The 17466-nt window shown below is 33.5% G+C and overlaps 1 protein-coding gene across 4 annotated transcripts in view; it reads left to right on the plus strand.

The window, feature by feature from the left end:
* PHIP (pleckstrin homology domain interacting protein) overlaps positions 1-17466 on the plus strand; it is a 157891-nt gene that overhangs the window by 86081 nt on the left and 54344 nt on the right. For all 4 annotated transcript variants that reach the window (XM_070418207.1, XM_070418206.1, XM_070418208.1 and 1 more), the window contains exons 16-19: positions 6849-6977; positions 8145-8370; positions 13601-13738; positions 14451-14634. In XM_070418207.1, the coding sequence (XP_070274308.1) occupies positions 6849-6977; positions 8145-8370; positions 13601-13738; positions 14451-14634 (677 nt within the window). The remainder of the gene's footprint in view (positions 1-6848; positions 6978-8144; positions 8371-13600; positions 13739-14450; positions 14635-17466) is intronic.

The raw sequence follows: 17466 nt of genomic DNA on the forward strand, positions 1-17466 counted from the left end.
AAAAGTAGAGTATATTTGGACATTCTTTTGAAGGCAGATAGTGTATATTAAGAATATTCTTAACTCTCTGGGTATAGTTAGTAAGCCCACATATTTGTGTTTAGTAGTGGCAGGAGGTTAATATCAATATAGCTTTGTTTTGATGAAAGTTGTTCTGAACTCTAGTTTAAAAGCTCTAAACTCCAATTAATTACTGAGAGAATTAGTCCCAGAAATAACTTGAAAATGTATTAGTCCCAGAAATAACTTGAAAATGTATACACAAATTCAGAAATAGTCCCAGAAATAACTTGAAAATGTATACACAAATTAGTCCCAGAAATAACTTGAAAATGTATACACAAATTCACTGAACTGAAGCTGAGGGCTTTTGTAATATTTTAATTCCCTGAAAGAGGTAGGCAAGTTAAGAAGTTTATATAAGCATAAATGTCTTTAAACTTAAAAGTTGATTTTTTAGCACTTGTTCTCTTAAATTATCACAGCACAGCTAAGTTTTAACTACAAATTTAACTAAATGAATATTAAATTCATTTTGAAAGATATGAAAAGAGACTTTTAAATTCCTTAGTACTAGGCCATTTGATTATTAGGTAGTAAATAAAAGATGTTTGGAGTGGTGTTTGTAGATTCCAGATTAGTAGTTTTCCTCATGTGTCTGGCCCTTTTGCTTTTATCTTGCTCTCTTTATATCTATTGTTCTATCTGTGTCTGTGAATCTGTCTCATGTCTGTTTCTGTCATGTTATTCAAAGCTCTTTTCTGGTTGCCTCTTGTTCTGATTTTAACTGAAGAGTACAATATGTCTTTTGTTAGAAAGCAATTTTACTGAATTTGATTGTTGCTTTGTTTTTGTTGTTTTATGAGTAATTTCCAAATAACAATTTAATTAATTTTTTCTTATTTTTATAATTGTTAACCTTTCTTTTACTTGAGATTTTTTAAAAAATGTTCCAGTGTCCACTAATCCAGAACAATAAATTTCTCCTTGCAACGTTCTAAACAAGCAGAGGCTGCCAATCCACCACTCAGAATTTTTGCACATGCTTATTGATATTAACCTGTTCTCAGTGTGATTTCTATTTTAGTTTTGGACAGTTGTAGCTGTATGTATCTAGGAAAGGGAGAACAAAAAGCTTTAAAAAGGTATATTATATCGTGTTCTCTTGTGAATCCAGATTTCAAGATCTCTATCTCTTTTTCCTTCTTTCTTTCTTCCTTCCTATCTATCTCATTACCTATCATCACCTAACAAGATGTCATATCAGCATTCTGTGTGTTAAAGGATTCTTTGATGCTTCCAGTCTTTGTTTCAACCTTTCTGGGTAAGGAATTACTTTCAGTCTTCTGATTATAAACTTTATTGCTGCTGTCTTTCAGATTTCTGGAGTTCTTTAGATTCTGTCTCTTTCTTATCTATATCTTGGTATCAAAGACATACCTTAAAACTTGTTGTCATGACTGTGTCTCTCTAGTTTGTCACACTATATTTGGGGAATTACGTTTATGTTGTAATTCTTTAGTATGCTCTATGAGTTGATATCCAGAGGTATTCAAGACTTGAAAGTTATAAGGGAAAGTATTTAAGTTCTGTATAATGTAAACACACAGGTGAAGACATTTTGATTAGCAAATAGAATAAGGGATGGTACTTGATTTTAACCAGTGTGCAGAATTGGGGAGATAAAATATACCTGAAAAAAAGTATTAATAATAAGTAGTTTCAAATGCTAGCATGAGTATGAGAAGATAATTGCTATATCTAAAGATGTAGGGAGATCACTTCAGGTGGTTGGTCAGAGGTTTTGTTGGGCAGGAGGAATTGAAAGTATGCCTTGAACAATAAGAATTGAATCAGTAAAAATAATTTTACAAAAGGAATATTCATAGAGCAGTTCACAAAAATATGTCTGGAATAGATTTTGAAAAATGGTTGATAAAATGAAAAACATGAAGTTGAGGGTGTGTTGTGATGACCTCATATTATCACGTGAGCATAAAGAATAGTTAACGTTTTGGGGATTTTTGGTAAATTATATTCCAGAAACTTAATAGAAAAATAGTTTGAATGCCAATAGTAGTATTTCAGATATGAACTTGGATAGGTGGAGGAAGAATTACTTTTATTAGTGATATTATTATGAAAAATTACAGGGGTAGGTAGGAAATTTGTGGAAGAAAAAAATTATATATATGACTTGGTAATTTTATAGAAGCGTTAGAGCTAGAGAGTGATAGATTTAATAAATTAGTTGAGAGTATTAAGCTAGGTGATTTTATAATATTGATACTGGAAATATGAAAGATGTGAAGGAAAACTGATTCTTTGTAGTTTATTTTTATACATTTACTGTTACATAGTTTTGGACTATCTATGTGGAAATGGGCAGCCAGACTTGGAGATAGAATAAAAGAGAAATAGAATAGTGTTTACCTTCTCATGGAGATAGAAAAGGCAGTGTAGAGAGCTTAAAGCTAAACTTTTAGAAATAGTCATATTTAGCAGGGTAGTGAAGAGATCACAATCTCTAGACACTGTGTCAGAGGGACCAAAGGAGGAAAATAGTTTTCAAGGAGGACTTGATTCATAGTATTGCTGCCCTCAGAGAAATCAGAATATGGTAAACAAAATGCTGTTAAATTTGAAGATGAGTTATTTATTTTGGTAATATATTTTTTTCCTAAATGAAAATTAGAGTTGATTCTTTAAAATCACTTTTATATATCTACTGGCTTTATCAAGCCAGTTTCCTTTTTATGTAAATTTATCTTGGCACCAATTATTTTAAAAAGCTTTCTTTTATTCATATCTAATAATGTTACCATAAAAAATTTTCAATATTAAAGGAAACATTCATTCAGCAGTGATCTTTTAAAGTAATTTGATGACACCTAGACTATTGGAATGTTGATTGCTTCCCTTATCATAGATTCTTCGTTTACACTGTAACTATTTTAATAATTAAAAGGTCACCAAAGTATGACGGTGACTATCTTCAGTATCTAGTGTACATTCTTAATTACCTTTTTTCCTCTCAGGTTGATAGACTTTTAAGGTTCTTCATATATAAGAAAGGACACTTTCCATGTCTATCTCATAAAATTATAAGGTTATTTTAAATAACGTACTATTTTCTGGATGAGATGCTCCCTTTTAAGCAATGATGTATTTAAAAATATGAATTAGACCAAAAAAATTGGCATTGATTATAGACTTGGAATTATTCCATAACAGAATGATCCTGCTTAAGAGAGTTCATATTTTTTACCTTTCTGATTTGTGTTGTGTTCCTTTAGGAATACATACTTCTCATATTCTGCTGTATGTACCTCATGATTGATATAATTTAGACCCTATAATTTAGTCTTCATTGTAGTGCTTTTAGCATACCTTATTTCTAAAATTGTCCAGTTCTTCCAAAAAGTCTTCTGAATATGATTTAGGATTTTAGATCTGGATAGGACTAAAGATTATTTAAGTATCTCCATCATTTCACAGAGAGAGTAGGTGATTTGCTTATTAATAGAGGAAAGGTCTCTTGGATCTAAGGCCCCATTCCTCTGTTTCCATTAATTATTCATCTTTCCACTTCACAAAAATCATATTAGAAGTTATGGATAGTATTCTGCCTTGAAAAGGGTACTGATATACTTCATTAAATATTACAATTCTATCATTATTTCTTGGAATTATTTTCAGCATTCTTTAGCTAATATGAGAATTTTCTTGCAATTGTGTTCATTACTTTAACTCGTCTGGTTCTTTCATCTTTTGCTTTAAAAATTAAAATAACAATTATCATAATTGCTGGATATATTTTTATTTTTTATTTTAACTCCTATTATTGAAATTTTTGCACTAATTACTAAATACTAGCTTTTGGATTTCTCAGCTTTTATTGTGACTTAATGTATATACGTATTATGTGGTGTTTATTAACATGTCTCAAATAATATTTCATAAGCATACTTGATTTTCTTAGAGGAATAATTCATCTAAAATTTACTTTGAACATTTCTCATTCATTCTGGGTTTTTTAAATTCACTAAAGCTGTAATAGTACTAGCATAAGTTATATACAATATTACATTTTATATTAACTTATTCTCTTGTTAAGCAGTACATTTAATTTTATGTGATAGGTTTAACTTTAATATGGTAGAGAGGATACTTTTTTCTTTCGGTTCTTAAATATAAACCTCATTGCTTTCTCGTTACACATATGTATTCAATAGTGCATAAAATTTTTTCTTTGAGAATTCTTATAAATGCTTTTACCCCAGTTTAAGAAGTTAAAATTATTTTCAGCGAGAAATATTTAACTTTTTTTGTTGGTTTGTTTTCTTAATCATAGTATAGATAATAAAAACAGCTAGGGTATATTTAGTATATAGAAAAAGTAAAATATTTTCCTTATTTTGTATTAACTGAAAAGCCTTGTCTACATTTTGTAGTTATGGGTGTTGTTTAACTGAGGAACCATAACTAAATATAAATTTGGCATTTTAATTAATAAGGTCATGGCACCTTTTCTAATTGGTTCATGAGCAGTGCATATTCTTTCAATGCCTTCTTTAATGACTAAGATTAATCCAAATACATTTTAATGTATTTTACCTATTTTTTATTTTATTGATTATACTTTCATTTTCTCCATATAAAAATCACTTTGAAGTTATGTAGATGCCTTGCACACACAAAATTGATACCATCCTGCCATATTAACAATGGCATGTGATATATCAGAAATTTAGTTGTCTTCAATAAGATTGCTATTTTTTTTTCTTTACTTTTTTTGAGCTTTATATGTTCCATGTCTCCCAGGTATTTTTTAAAGATCTAGAAGTATAAATGTGGCAACATTGGTAGATAGCAAGGTTATAGGTGGATTAATTCTCAAACCACTACCCCTCCTCCCCACAAAAAGAAAAAACTATAGAGCAAGATTGCCTAAACATCACATGAAGGCTATCCTTTGGCATTGCTGAGTCAGATTTCTTTCAAATCTCTTTCTCACTTTTATGTTCTTAGAATTGTAAATTTAGACTTACAATTATGAGTATATTTATGAAGTAGTTGCTTTTTTGTTTTCTCTTTTATGAAAATTAATGAACCAAGATAAATAAAACATCTAATAACACATGGCCAAGGCAATTTCTACTCTTTATCTTTACTTGTTTTATGTAAAATTCTTTTTAGAGGTAAACTTTGCTGATGAGGTTACTTATAACAATTCGTTTAACTTTTTATTTGGAAAAAAAATTGGGGCTTGAATTCAGACATTTCTGCTTATAATCTTGCCATTTTGGCAAATAGTAAGTTATATAGCTAACAGTGCCTTTATGTTAACTTGAGGAAATATATTCTTTCTCATTTTTAAAAAGTTTTCAAGGATTTGGTATCAGTTTCCTTCCTCTGCTGTCTTACCCTCCAACTTTCTTCATAACCAAGATATGGTCCTGTTTCACATAGGATTCATTTTCTTGCTTTTATGGTAAATCTTTAAGTGTAGTAGACATTAGATACGTTCAAGTTCACTAATTTCCTTTCGTATGATTAAGTTTTGAGGAAAGTTATTCTTCTTTTCCATTATTATTACTATCCAAAACAGCATTAATAAACACCAGTGGGCTCATTCCTTCTTTTCAGCAAGCTAAAGGGAAAACTTTTATTTTGTTTTTGAGGCAATTCCATTTGTGGTATCTAAATGTATTAGGGAGAGCCCTTCTTTTTAAAGTAAAGTTTTCTCTTTTGACCAAAATGTAAACTTTCCTTAAGAAATCAACTATTCTTCTAAATTTTAATTTCACTTCTGTATTTGCTGAACTGAACATTTATCCCTATGCCATATTTTTAACACTAAAGAAAGAAAGTTATCACTTCTCTCTTTTCCAAGCGTTTCTTGGGATGTCGGAATAATACTAATAAAATTCAATTTGTTCTAGATCAGTGGATACCGGAACAGAGAGGAGGTGTTTCTTACCTGATAAAGTGTGTGTGTTCCGATTCTGCTAATCCAGAAATCCAATCTCATTTGTTTAAAATCATCCTTAGTTGTTATTTGTTAGGGAGTCAACTCCCTATTTTGATTTTTTTCTGAAATTCAGTCCCTAGATGTGCTTTAGATAGGGTAGAATTTTTACCTCTTTCAGAACACTGCTAAAGAAGTTTTCAACTGGAACATAGTCTGAAGAAGCACTGAGAGCAAAAAAAATTCAGAGTGGTGATTGGCCACCTCTGTTTGATTGACAGGTTGCAGGGAGAAACCCATTCGTTCTGGATTAATGGAACTGGAAAGCAGAAAACAATTATCAGGTAAAAAAAACCTTTTCTTTAACCTTTGAAATTCACCATTTAAAATATGAGTCAGACCATCAAGGGAACTTATTACCAAAAGGAAAAATAATTAGTGTTTCATGAGCAGTCATCTTTGGCTACTACTTCCAAGAGTTACCAAGAAAAAGAAAGCTACAGTTACTACACATTGTCAGCCTTTGCCAAAAGGACTTGATTAAATGCAGATAAGTTGAAAGTGTGTAAAGAGCAATTACGTTTTAAGTCTGGGTTAAAGACATGAAGCAGAATTCTATGGGTGGGGGAGATTGGTGGTGTTTTATTTCCTCAATTGTGTTTGGTTTGTGGATACATAGAACAATTTGGTTTTCAGAGCTTTAATCTGGCACTTTTCATGAATATTCACAAATTTTGTTACTATACTGTGTTTGTTATACTTACTTACTTTACTAGGATGTATACTTATATATCATCATAAAATTCTAGTAACGATAGTGACCAGTTCTTTATTTTTTTAATGGCAATTTTCTGATTACTGGTTAAATACATTTCAGATTGAAGGCCAAGGACATGGTGCAGTATTTGACTGCAAATGCTCTCCTGATGGACAGCATTTTGCATGCACGGACTCTCATGGACATCTTTTAATATTTGGCTTTGGCTCCAGTAGCAAATATGACAAGGTAGGGTATAATGACTATATATCTTCTTTCTTTTAATCCCTGGATGTTTAGTGGTTGTATTTGGGGCAGGGGTTGAGAATCATTTATGCTTTCAACATATTTGAAGAATATTTCAGCAAAAAGAAGAGCCATATTTTAAATAGTCTGGAGATTTATGTTTTGGAGAGAAGGGTAAAGACAACAGTTTTTAAATCTTTCTTTTCTATAATAGACAGATAAAAATTACATGTTACTTAAATAAGTAAAAATAGAGTCTTTATATTTCAGAAGGAAAACTTTATACTTAATTAGCCTTCAAGAACAACCTAGATTGTAGTCTTAAAATTGGAGCATATAAACTGGGGATGGGCGACATTATCCATAAAAGGACTTTTGAAATTATGTAAAACATTTTATTTGTATGGATAATATGCTTTTATCTGGGGTACAAATTTGTGGCTTTCAAATGTGTGCCATACTGATGGTAGGTAATGTTTTTAAATAATTATGACTTTAAGATGAGTGACTAAAATTGCTTCTGCAGTAGGGTGGTATAAAAGATTATCATAAAAATTATATAGCTCATGGTTTAGTTTTAGACGTTCCAAATTAACCAATAAAAATGTTGATGTTACAGATGTCTCAAGCATGAGTTCATATTAATAATTTATATTTCAGAAATTTTAGAAAATGCTTAACTCTTGAAAATTGGATGTTGAATTTTTATATTAACATTATATAAACCCTATTCACTGTATACTTAAGGATTTTTTTAAATTGTATAAGTGATGTCATTAAAGAGTTTAATTCTAAGAATAAATTCATTGAATGTTTACCCTTTGTAAAAAATGCTAAAAAATAATTTAAAAAGTAAGATAAGGTGTGGTGCTCTGTGCAAGTAATAGTACCGCTGAATGATTTATGCCTAGATTTGACTTCATCATGTAATTTGAAATTATATTAGCTATCTTTTCAATCTCTTTCTTGTTTCAGAGAAAATTCAAAGTAGCTACTTTTCTGATTATAAAATTCAATGTAGAAAATATAAAGATTTATTTACAATTCAAAAAAAGAATATTCTTTTATATTGCTCTTAATATGATTTATGGTGGACTCTTTGCTTTCTATTAGAAATTTATAATGATAAATTTTATTCTTCCAATCTTTTATCATCCTTTCTTTTTAAAGATAGCAGATCAGATGTTCTTTCATAGTGATTATCGGCCCCTTATTCGAGATGCCAACAATTTTGTGTTAGATGAACAGACTCAGCAAGCACCACATCTTATGCCTCCTCCTTTTTTGGTTGATGTTGATGGTAACCCTCATCCATCAAGATATCAGAGATTAGTTCCTGGTCGTGAAAATTGCAGGGAGGAGCAGCTCATCCCTCAGATGGGAGTAACTTCCTCAGGTAAATGTTCATTTTCATAGACAACCAAATTTTTCTTTTCCTACTGAAATTTTATAAAATTGTTAATTGGGTAACACTCTGTTTTGAACATATGAGAAGTAAAATGATTTTCTGTACTTCCCTAAAGTTTTTTGAATAATGCTTAAGAATTGTAAGGTAATTAAGGAACATTGAAGGTTTAAAGCAATAATTTGATCTATATCCATTTATAATCTCCGGGGACTAATAGGTTAAGTTCCTATATTTGATATGAGATGATTCAACTTATTTATTCATTCAGCAACATAAATTGAGAATATCCTTTGTCCCTGACACCTGCTAAGCTGTGGTATTCAGTAATCACAGTTGTAAAGAGATACATGGTTAAAAATTGTGATAAAAATTACGAAGGGGGTGGTAATAGTGTGATTTGAGAGACTAAGATTAGATAGTCTATTCCAATTGAAGATTGTTTAAATAAGTGATCAACTTTTATTTATTGAATTGATTTTTTTTTTTTATTTTTTTTTTTAGAGAGAGAGGAGGAGAGAGAAATTCATTAATTGGTTGCCTCCCCTACGTGCCCCTATTGAGGATTAAATTGGAAACCCTGGGTATATGCCCTGACCGAGAATTAAAACCGCCACCTTTTGGTATGGGATGATGCTCCAACCAACTGAGCCATATACCAGCCAGGGCAAAAGTGATCAACTTATAGAAGTTTATACGTAAGATAGGGATGAAAAGTGTTGAGAGCTATTATAGTGATGTAATGAAGGTGAATATTAAATGAGTTACGAAATTGGAGTTTAAAAGTCTTATAGACACCTTCTTCCACCATTTTGACAAGAAACAGCACTAATTTATGAAGTGAAAATAATGGACTCTATAAAGAAGGTTAAAGCCAGGTTTGATATTATGAATCATTCTGTTATATTTTAGAGTAGAAAAATGTTTGTGAGATATTTTAAGTTCTTGACTCTCGCATAACAGACAAGTAGATTTAAAGGCCAGATATAAGATATAATCAACACTAATAAAAGACAAACATGCAAATTGACCATACCTTTGCTATGCCTTAAGCCACGCCCACCAGCCAATCAGAGCAAATTAACCCAACCAAGATGGCGGATGGCAGCCATGGAGCTGGAGCGAGCAGGAGGCTTGGGTTGCCCCTGGCGATGGAGGAAGCCAAGCTTCCCGCCCGCCCTGGCCAGCTCTGAGCTCCACTCAAGGCTAGAAAGTTTCAATTATAGAAGGTAAATAAATCCCAGAATAAACAGAAAAAAAGGAGAGGCTGGGAGCTTCCATCGCCAGGGGGCTTGGCCAGCCTGAAAACGGCCCTCAGCCCCTCACCCAGACTGGCCAGGCACCCCAGTGAGGACCCCCCCACCTTACAGGGGTGTGGCCAGCCTGAAAACAGCCATCAGCCCCTTACCCAGACTGGCCAGGCACCCCAGTGGGGACCCCCACCCTGAAGGGGGTGTGACCAGCCTGAAAACAGCCATCAGCCCCTCACCCAGGCTGGCCAAACCTCCATGGGGTGAGCTTCTCAACAGGGAGGGGCTTGACCAGCCTGCAAACAGCCATCAGTCCCTCACCCAGGCTAGCCAGGCACCCCAGTGGGGACCCCCACCCTGAAGGAGGTGTGACCAGCCTGCAAACACCCATCAGCTCCTCACCCAGTCTGGCCAGGCACCCCAGCGGGACCCCCACCTTGATCCGGGACACCCTTCAGGGCAAACCAGCCAGCACCCACCTTTGCACCAGGCCTCTATCCTATATAATAAAAGGGTAATATGCAAATTGACCCTAACAGCAGAACCACTGGGAATGACTGGTCACTATGACACACACTGACCACCAGGGGGCAGATGCTCAATGCAGAAGCTGTCCCCTGGTGGTCAGTGCGCTCCCACAGGGGGGAGCTCTGCTCAGCCACAAGCCAGGCTGATGGCTGCCAGTACAGCAGTGGTGGTGGGAGCCTCTCCTGCTTCCTCAGCAGCGCTAAGGATGTCTGACTGCAGCTTAGGTCTGCTCCCTGCTGGTAAGTCATCCCCCAAGGGCTGCCGTACTGCCAGAGGGATGTCTGACTGCCAGTTTGGGCCCGACCCCCCAGGGAGCGGGCCTAAGCCAGCAGGTAGACATCCTCTGAGGGGTCCCAGACTGCAAGAGGGCATAGGCCGGGCTGAGGGACTCCCCCCCCCCCCCCCCCCCCCCCCCCGAGTGCACAAATTTTTGTGCACCGGGCCTGTAGTGTATAATAAGTAACTTAAGTAATGAATTCAGATTCTATAGGCAGCATAGAAATAACTATTTCATTGCATTATAGAGCACCCACTTATTTTTCTTAAAGGATTGGTCATGAAATTTCATGAAGATGAACATATTACATAGAAAAGACTGCTTTTGTAACTATACATGCCCACTCAGGATGAAGGCTGTGGAGAAACATGAATGAAATAGTCCCTGCTGCCACTTGTAGAGCGTAGTACAATCCAGCAGACCTGAGTATCTGGAGTATGTGAAATTAAAATGTCTCAATACAGGGACATAGCATGGCTGGGATTTTAGGCATAAGGAAATGTGGAAATGATTCACTTATTAAAATTTTAGTGCTACTAATTAGTGTGATTACTTTTTTCTTCATTTAACTTTATATAAAGGGCTTTCATTTAATCCTTATATCTATGGTATCTCAATCCTAAAAGTTTAGAAAATGAAAACAAGATTCTATCTTGTCCAAGTTAAAGTATATGGAATTATAGGGACTCAAACTCAGCTTGACTTCCAGTCAATTGTTTCTTCCATACTAAGCTGACCTTGCAGTAAAAAGTAGACTTGATTTTGAAAATGAAATAGACACTGGTTATCAGTACAGGGCCACAAGAGAACCCATAGCAATAATTGTGGCTTCAAAGTGAGTCACAGAATTTTTAAGTGTTCTAGGTCATAGAATTCAGGTTAAACATTATTTCTTTCATTAAGAGTTAAAGAATACAAAAACAGAACAAAATAATTTTTTATATATTTTTAAATTTTATTTTTATATGATTTTAGAGGGGAAGAGGAAGAGAGTGAGAGAGAGATACTATAACATCATTGATGAGTGAGAATCACTGATTGGCTGCCTCCTGCACACCTTCCACTGGGGATACCCAGGCATGTGCCCCGCCTGGGAATTGAACCATGACCTCCTGGTTCATAGGTTGATGCTCAACCACTGAGCCATGTGAGACAGGCAGTAATACTTTTTTTTTTTAACTTGGCATTATTTCTAACTAAATTTCTATTTGCAAATCTAGATCTATAATAATATTTATTTTTGAAAAATATCCATCGTGCTAGGTAAAAATAGATGGCGGCTATTGTAATAATAAATTGACTCTAATGCACTTTGTTATATTTACACTGAACAATACACTTTAAATGTGTTTCTTCAGTTGTAAACTTGAGCTATGTAAAATTACTCATGGTTATTTATACATGAGATGTTTTGCTAGCAGCGTACCAGGAAAGAAGCATCCATAGGCATTTTAACATTTACCTCTTTCTTCTTTTACCACTTTCTATCTTTGTGACCTTGGACAAATTATTTTATCCCATTGATTTTTAGTTTTCTCTTATTTTATAACATTATAAGCATAATACATGTATCCCTTTCTTTATATCTTCATTACTATATATATATAAAATTCATTTCAGAGAGGAAGGGAGAAAGAAGTGAAAACATCATTGATGAGAGAAAATAATTGATTGGTTGCCTCCTGCATGCCCCACTGTTGGGGATAGAGCCTGCAACCTGAGTATGTGCCTTGACTGGGAATCGAACTGTGACCTTCTGGTTCATAGGTCAGTGCTCAACCACTGAGTCACACCAGCCAGGCATTAATACTTCTTTACTGTAAGATACCTTTTGTGTCTTCTTTTCCTAACCCATGTTAAAAGTTTGATCTCATCAAATATTCTCTTCTATACCTTCACACCTCATATTAATTGCTCCCTTTTCAAGTCTCATGTCAGTGCTTTCCTATATCTCATGACGCTTAAACATTTTTTATTCCTTGAGCAGGATTGAACATATTTATATGTCTAGCTTTGTGCTAGATTTAGAATTAGAATATTAAAATAAATAAGTCAGTCCTGGCTTTTGAGGAACCCATGCTTTTGGGCTTCCTTTCTGTATTGGGCTGAACACTGGAGATATAAATGTACATATTGTTTGATTAAATCAAAGAGAATACAGCTAATTTTTTCAGGGATGGTTTGGGAAGATTTCACAGATGAAATGTCATGGAGATACCATTTTAGTTGGTGCTTAAAGGATAAGATAGTGATAATCACGTGTATACTTGAAGTGAAAGTATTATGGTCAAAGAATGAAGATGTTTATCCCATAAGAGTAAGAGTCAAGTAGATGCATATGGTACAGATGAGAGTTGATGCTGGAAAAGTAGAGTGGGTTAAAACACATTAAGTTCCCTCCTACCTCAGAGTCTTCCCATCGACTCTTAGCCTTCTATCTGGAGTGTTCTTATTCTACCTCCCCACAAGGATTACTAATTCTTCTTATGTGTTAGGTCAAATGCTGCCTTCTCAAGGAGGGCTTCTTTGACTTTTGTGACTCACCATAGTATCATCTCCCTTCCCTATTTTCTCTTTCTAATCATCTTTATTTAAACATTTTTTACAATCTGTATCTATGTATGAGTTTATTGTTCAATTTCCCCATTGGATTGTCAGCTTCCTGAAGGTCAGGGACCTTGATGTTTCTTATTCACCACTGGATCCTCAGTTCTTTGGCATAGTCTCTAGCACATAATAGACACTCAAGAATTTGTTGAATATTAAGCTGTAAAGATTTTTTTTTTTTAAGAAAGTAGGTAATCAGATTTGCCTTTAAAAAACACACACACAACTATGATCTCTAAGATGAAGTATATGACTTTATTTATTTTGGTTTTCTCACTTGCAAATTAGAGTTAATCATACATACCTAATTGAGTTATTGTGATGATTATATGAGTGCCTTAATCATGATAAACATTCAGATATCCTCATCATTTCAATTTTCAATAGATTAAGATTGATGGGGACATGTTTCCATTTACTCCCATCATTTACTGTTGATCATTTTAAGTCTTCTCAAGCAAAATTTACGTTTACTTCTAGAGTCAAAGTGAGGTAAGTGAGTGAAATGGTTTGAATAGTTGACTAAAGTATTCTTAGCATTTTGTGTCTTATTACATAGGACTGAACCAAGTTTTAAGTCAGCAAGTGAATCAGGAGATCAGCCCACTGGACAGCATGATTCAAAGACTACAACAGGAGCAAGACCTGAGGCGTTCTGGTGAAGCAGGTGTCAGTAATACCAGCCGTTTAAGTAGAGGTAAGATGTGATGCTCTTAAGTGAAATATTAAAAACCCAAAATAGTCTACATTTTTAACAGTAGAGATGAGATTAAACAAATTATTGTACATCTATAAAATGAAATAGTAGGTTCTAAAATGATAATGTTTTTGAAAAATATTTAATGACCTAAGAAAATGTTCCTAATGTAAGGTTTTAAACGGTAGATAGAATTTTTAGTATGTATATTCTTCCAAATACCCCATAATAATCATGTAGAACTTAGAAAAACTTTAAAAATAAAAATAAATGTATTCAGTAATTTATGAAATGTATTCAGAGCCACATTCTCAAACAACTAATCACTTTGTTGTATATGATTAAACTTTAAGAGAAAAGTTAAAGCAAATTTATGAACCATAAATGTCCTTGGGTTTATCAGTTTCTGCTTTTTATATCATTATCCCCAAAATACATGGTGAGCATTTTTAAAAAGTAATTATTTTACATCTTCGGGCCTTAATAGTCAATACTTACGACTGTTAGATATGTTTATTAACATATCTAATCAACTGAATAACTATGTTTTATTTTCATTAAACTTTTGCCAGTGGTTAAGTTCCTGATTTGGTAATTTATTATTTGCCACAATATGAAGTTTCATGTGGAAGTTAGTGTAGGGTTTTTTTTTTCTATTATAAGTTAATGGAGAAGTGTCTCTAAATATAACATACTATATTTTTTTACTAAGGTTCTGTAAGCTCTACCTCAGAAGTTCATTCACCTCCAAATGTTGGGCTAAGGCGGAGTGGACAGATTGAAGGAGTACGGCAAATGCACAGCAATGCACCAAGAAGTGAAATAGCCACAGAGCGAGATCTTGTAGCTTGGAGTCGAAGGGTGGTAGTACCTGAGCTTTCAGCTGGTGTAGCCAGGTAAGTGGAGTTGTGGATTCTTATGTACCCCAGTTGTTTGTGTTTATTTTTAATTATAGTCTTAAAAGTACCTTTTAAGCACTGTAATTTATTTTAAATTTATCTGAAGAGCTAGTCTTTTAAACTAATCGTAAAAAATGTAATACATGTTTTTTTCTAGAATGAGTCATTAAAGGGATATGAAGGGAAGATGTGTTAGGGTGAATGGGGGAAATAATAAATTTGGATTAACTAAATATGAAATTTATTGACTAGCATATTTAAATCTTAACCTGTATTATTTAATTGTAGGTTAAAACACTCCAGAAATTTGTTATAATTAAATTTTCAATGGATTTTATTCATTTTTCATATCATTCACAGGCATAATGAAAATTACTTATTGGTAATATATTATATAAATATGTTTTATATATTAAAATGATTCTTTTTTGTATTTGAATATATTATACATGTATAAATTTAAAAGTATTGATTTGATATAATCTTTTTCTTGAGGCTCATGCTATAAGGGAACTTTAAAACCAGTTCTTTTTGATTCTTTAGTAATTCATGAATGTGGTCGATCTGAACCCAGCGCACTACATACTCTTAATATTACACTATAATAAAAAAATGTGAAGATCAAAATGTGAATTTGATTTTAGGATTTTCTATTTCTTTCTTTTTTTTTCTTACTGATTTCAGAGAGGAAGGGAGAGGTAGAGATAGAAACATCAATGACGAGAGAGAATCATTGATCGGCTGCCTCCTATACTCCCCTTGCTGGGGATCGAGCCTGCAACCCCAGCATGTGCCCTTGACTGGAATCGAACCCAGGACCCTTCAGTCCATAGATCAATGCTCTATCCACTGAGCCAAACCAGCTAGGGCAAGATTCTGTATTTCTTAAAAAATTCAAAAGATAATAGTTATTTACAGACAGTCTCTAACGAATTTTTTGACTTTACGATGATGTGAAAATGATTTTCATTCAGTAGAAACCATACTTCAAATATTGAATTTTGATCTTTTCTTGGACTGGCGATATGTGGTATGATACTTGCTCATGATGCTGGTTGGGTAGTGGCAGTGAGTTGCAGCTCCCTGTCAGATAGGCGATCATGACAGTAAACATCCTATACTCTATGTTGCCAGTGTTTTTTTGGGGTATTATGTTCTGAGCATGTTTAAGGTAGACTGGGTTAAGCTGTGATGTTGGTTAGTTTAGGTGTATTAAATGCATATTTGATTTCCAATATTTTCAACTTATAATGAGTGTATCAGGACGTAACCTTATCTTAAGTTGAAGAGCATCTATGATTAAAATAAATACTTTTGAATGTGAATGTTCATATAGGAAATGCTTTTTTATTGGACAATACTTCAAATTTGTGTTAGGGTAGGATTAAATGTACACCTAAAGTATACATTTGAACAATAACTTTATCTGATGGAAAATATACCTAAATGTCTTTAATAAAAATCAACTTTCACTTTATTTTCAGTTGGATTCCTATCCACTTTTTAATTCTATTATTAGGGTTGGAGGGCTGGTAAGGTAATTGAAAATAAAAAAAAGAATAAAACAGGAAATCAGAATATTACTTTTTATAATTGATACAGCTGTGGCTTATCTTGTATGAACAATGTAGCTTTTACTTGGCATTAAAGTGCACTTTCTAATACTGAACTCCAATAACAGGTAACATTGAGCTTCTCAGTATTTCTCCCCATGGAGAAGCAGCTGATTTACTTATTTAAAATGCAGAGCAGAATATATCCATTGCTAAGCTGGTTTTTTCTTCCAGGAATTAGTTCACTTCTCCCCTTCTTAAAAACCTAAATATGCATATACCAGTGATTATCCGTTTGGGGATGTATACCAAAGGAATTAAAACTTATGTTCACACAAAAACATGAACATTGATGATATATAGCAGCTTTATTTGTAATAGCCAAAACCTAGAAACAACCCAGGTATGTTCTTCAATTGGTGTGTGTTTAAACAAACTGTGGTATATCCACTGCATGGAATACTACTTTGCTATAAGAAAAAGACATAGAGAACATACTAGTGATGGCTAGACATTGGGGGCGGAAAAGGGCTGAGGAAGAGGAGATAAAGATAGATATGATAATTAGAAGGGCACAAGAAGTGATCTCTGTGGTGATGGATACATAAACCTACACATGTGGTACAAGTAATCACATTCTAGCACCTATATACACAAGTACAAGTAAAACTTGGGAGTTCTGAATATTAATGTACTCTAGTAAAAACAAAATTAACTTTATAGAGCTTTTCCAAATTTGAATGTTAACTCGCAGCTGTGAAATCTCCAGGAAAAATTATAGTTCTAAAACTTGAAAATTGTAAAGAATTAAAGTAAAAATCAAAATTTTCATTTTTGTCCTTGTGAGTTCAGGTTTCATGACATTGTAATTCACAATTAATGTTACTCAATGTTTTCTGTTGTACAATTTCAGCTGAATTCTGGATAGAGTTGAAGTTTTCCAGTAGATGAAGGCTGACTTGCCTTTCACTGGAAAGAATGTACTTCTTTCTGGGATTTGGGTTATGTTAGTTCAGTCTGAAGGTTCTGTTGTGCCTTTTCAATTTATTTTTATTTTAGGATTTTAGCTATTTATTTGCCACAAAAGATTATCACAGCATAAGCCCTATACTGATGTAATATTTCCAACATAAATCCAATTTCTAACTCTATAGAGCAGTTACCTTAGGAATACAATCATGTTCCCAGAACCTAATACTTGATTTGCCAACAAACATACAGAACCAGTAGTATCAAGTTCAAGTAGTCAGTCTATCTTTACCATGTTTCAGTCACC

Source organism: Myotis yumanensis, unplaced genomic scaffold (genome assembly GCF_028538775.1).
Source record: "Myotis yumanensis isolate MYYU_CA2020_CCGP unplaced genomic scaffold, mMyoYum1.0.hap1 SCAF_6, whole genome shotgun sequence".
NCBI classification, from domain to species: domain Eukaryota; kingdom Metazoa; phylum Chordata; class Mammalia; order Chiroptera; family Vespertilionidae; genus Myotis; species Myotis yumanensis.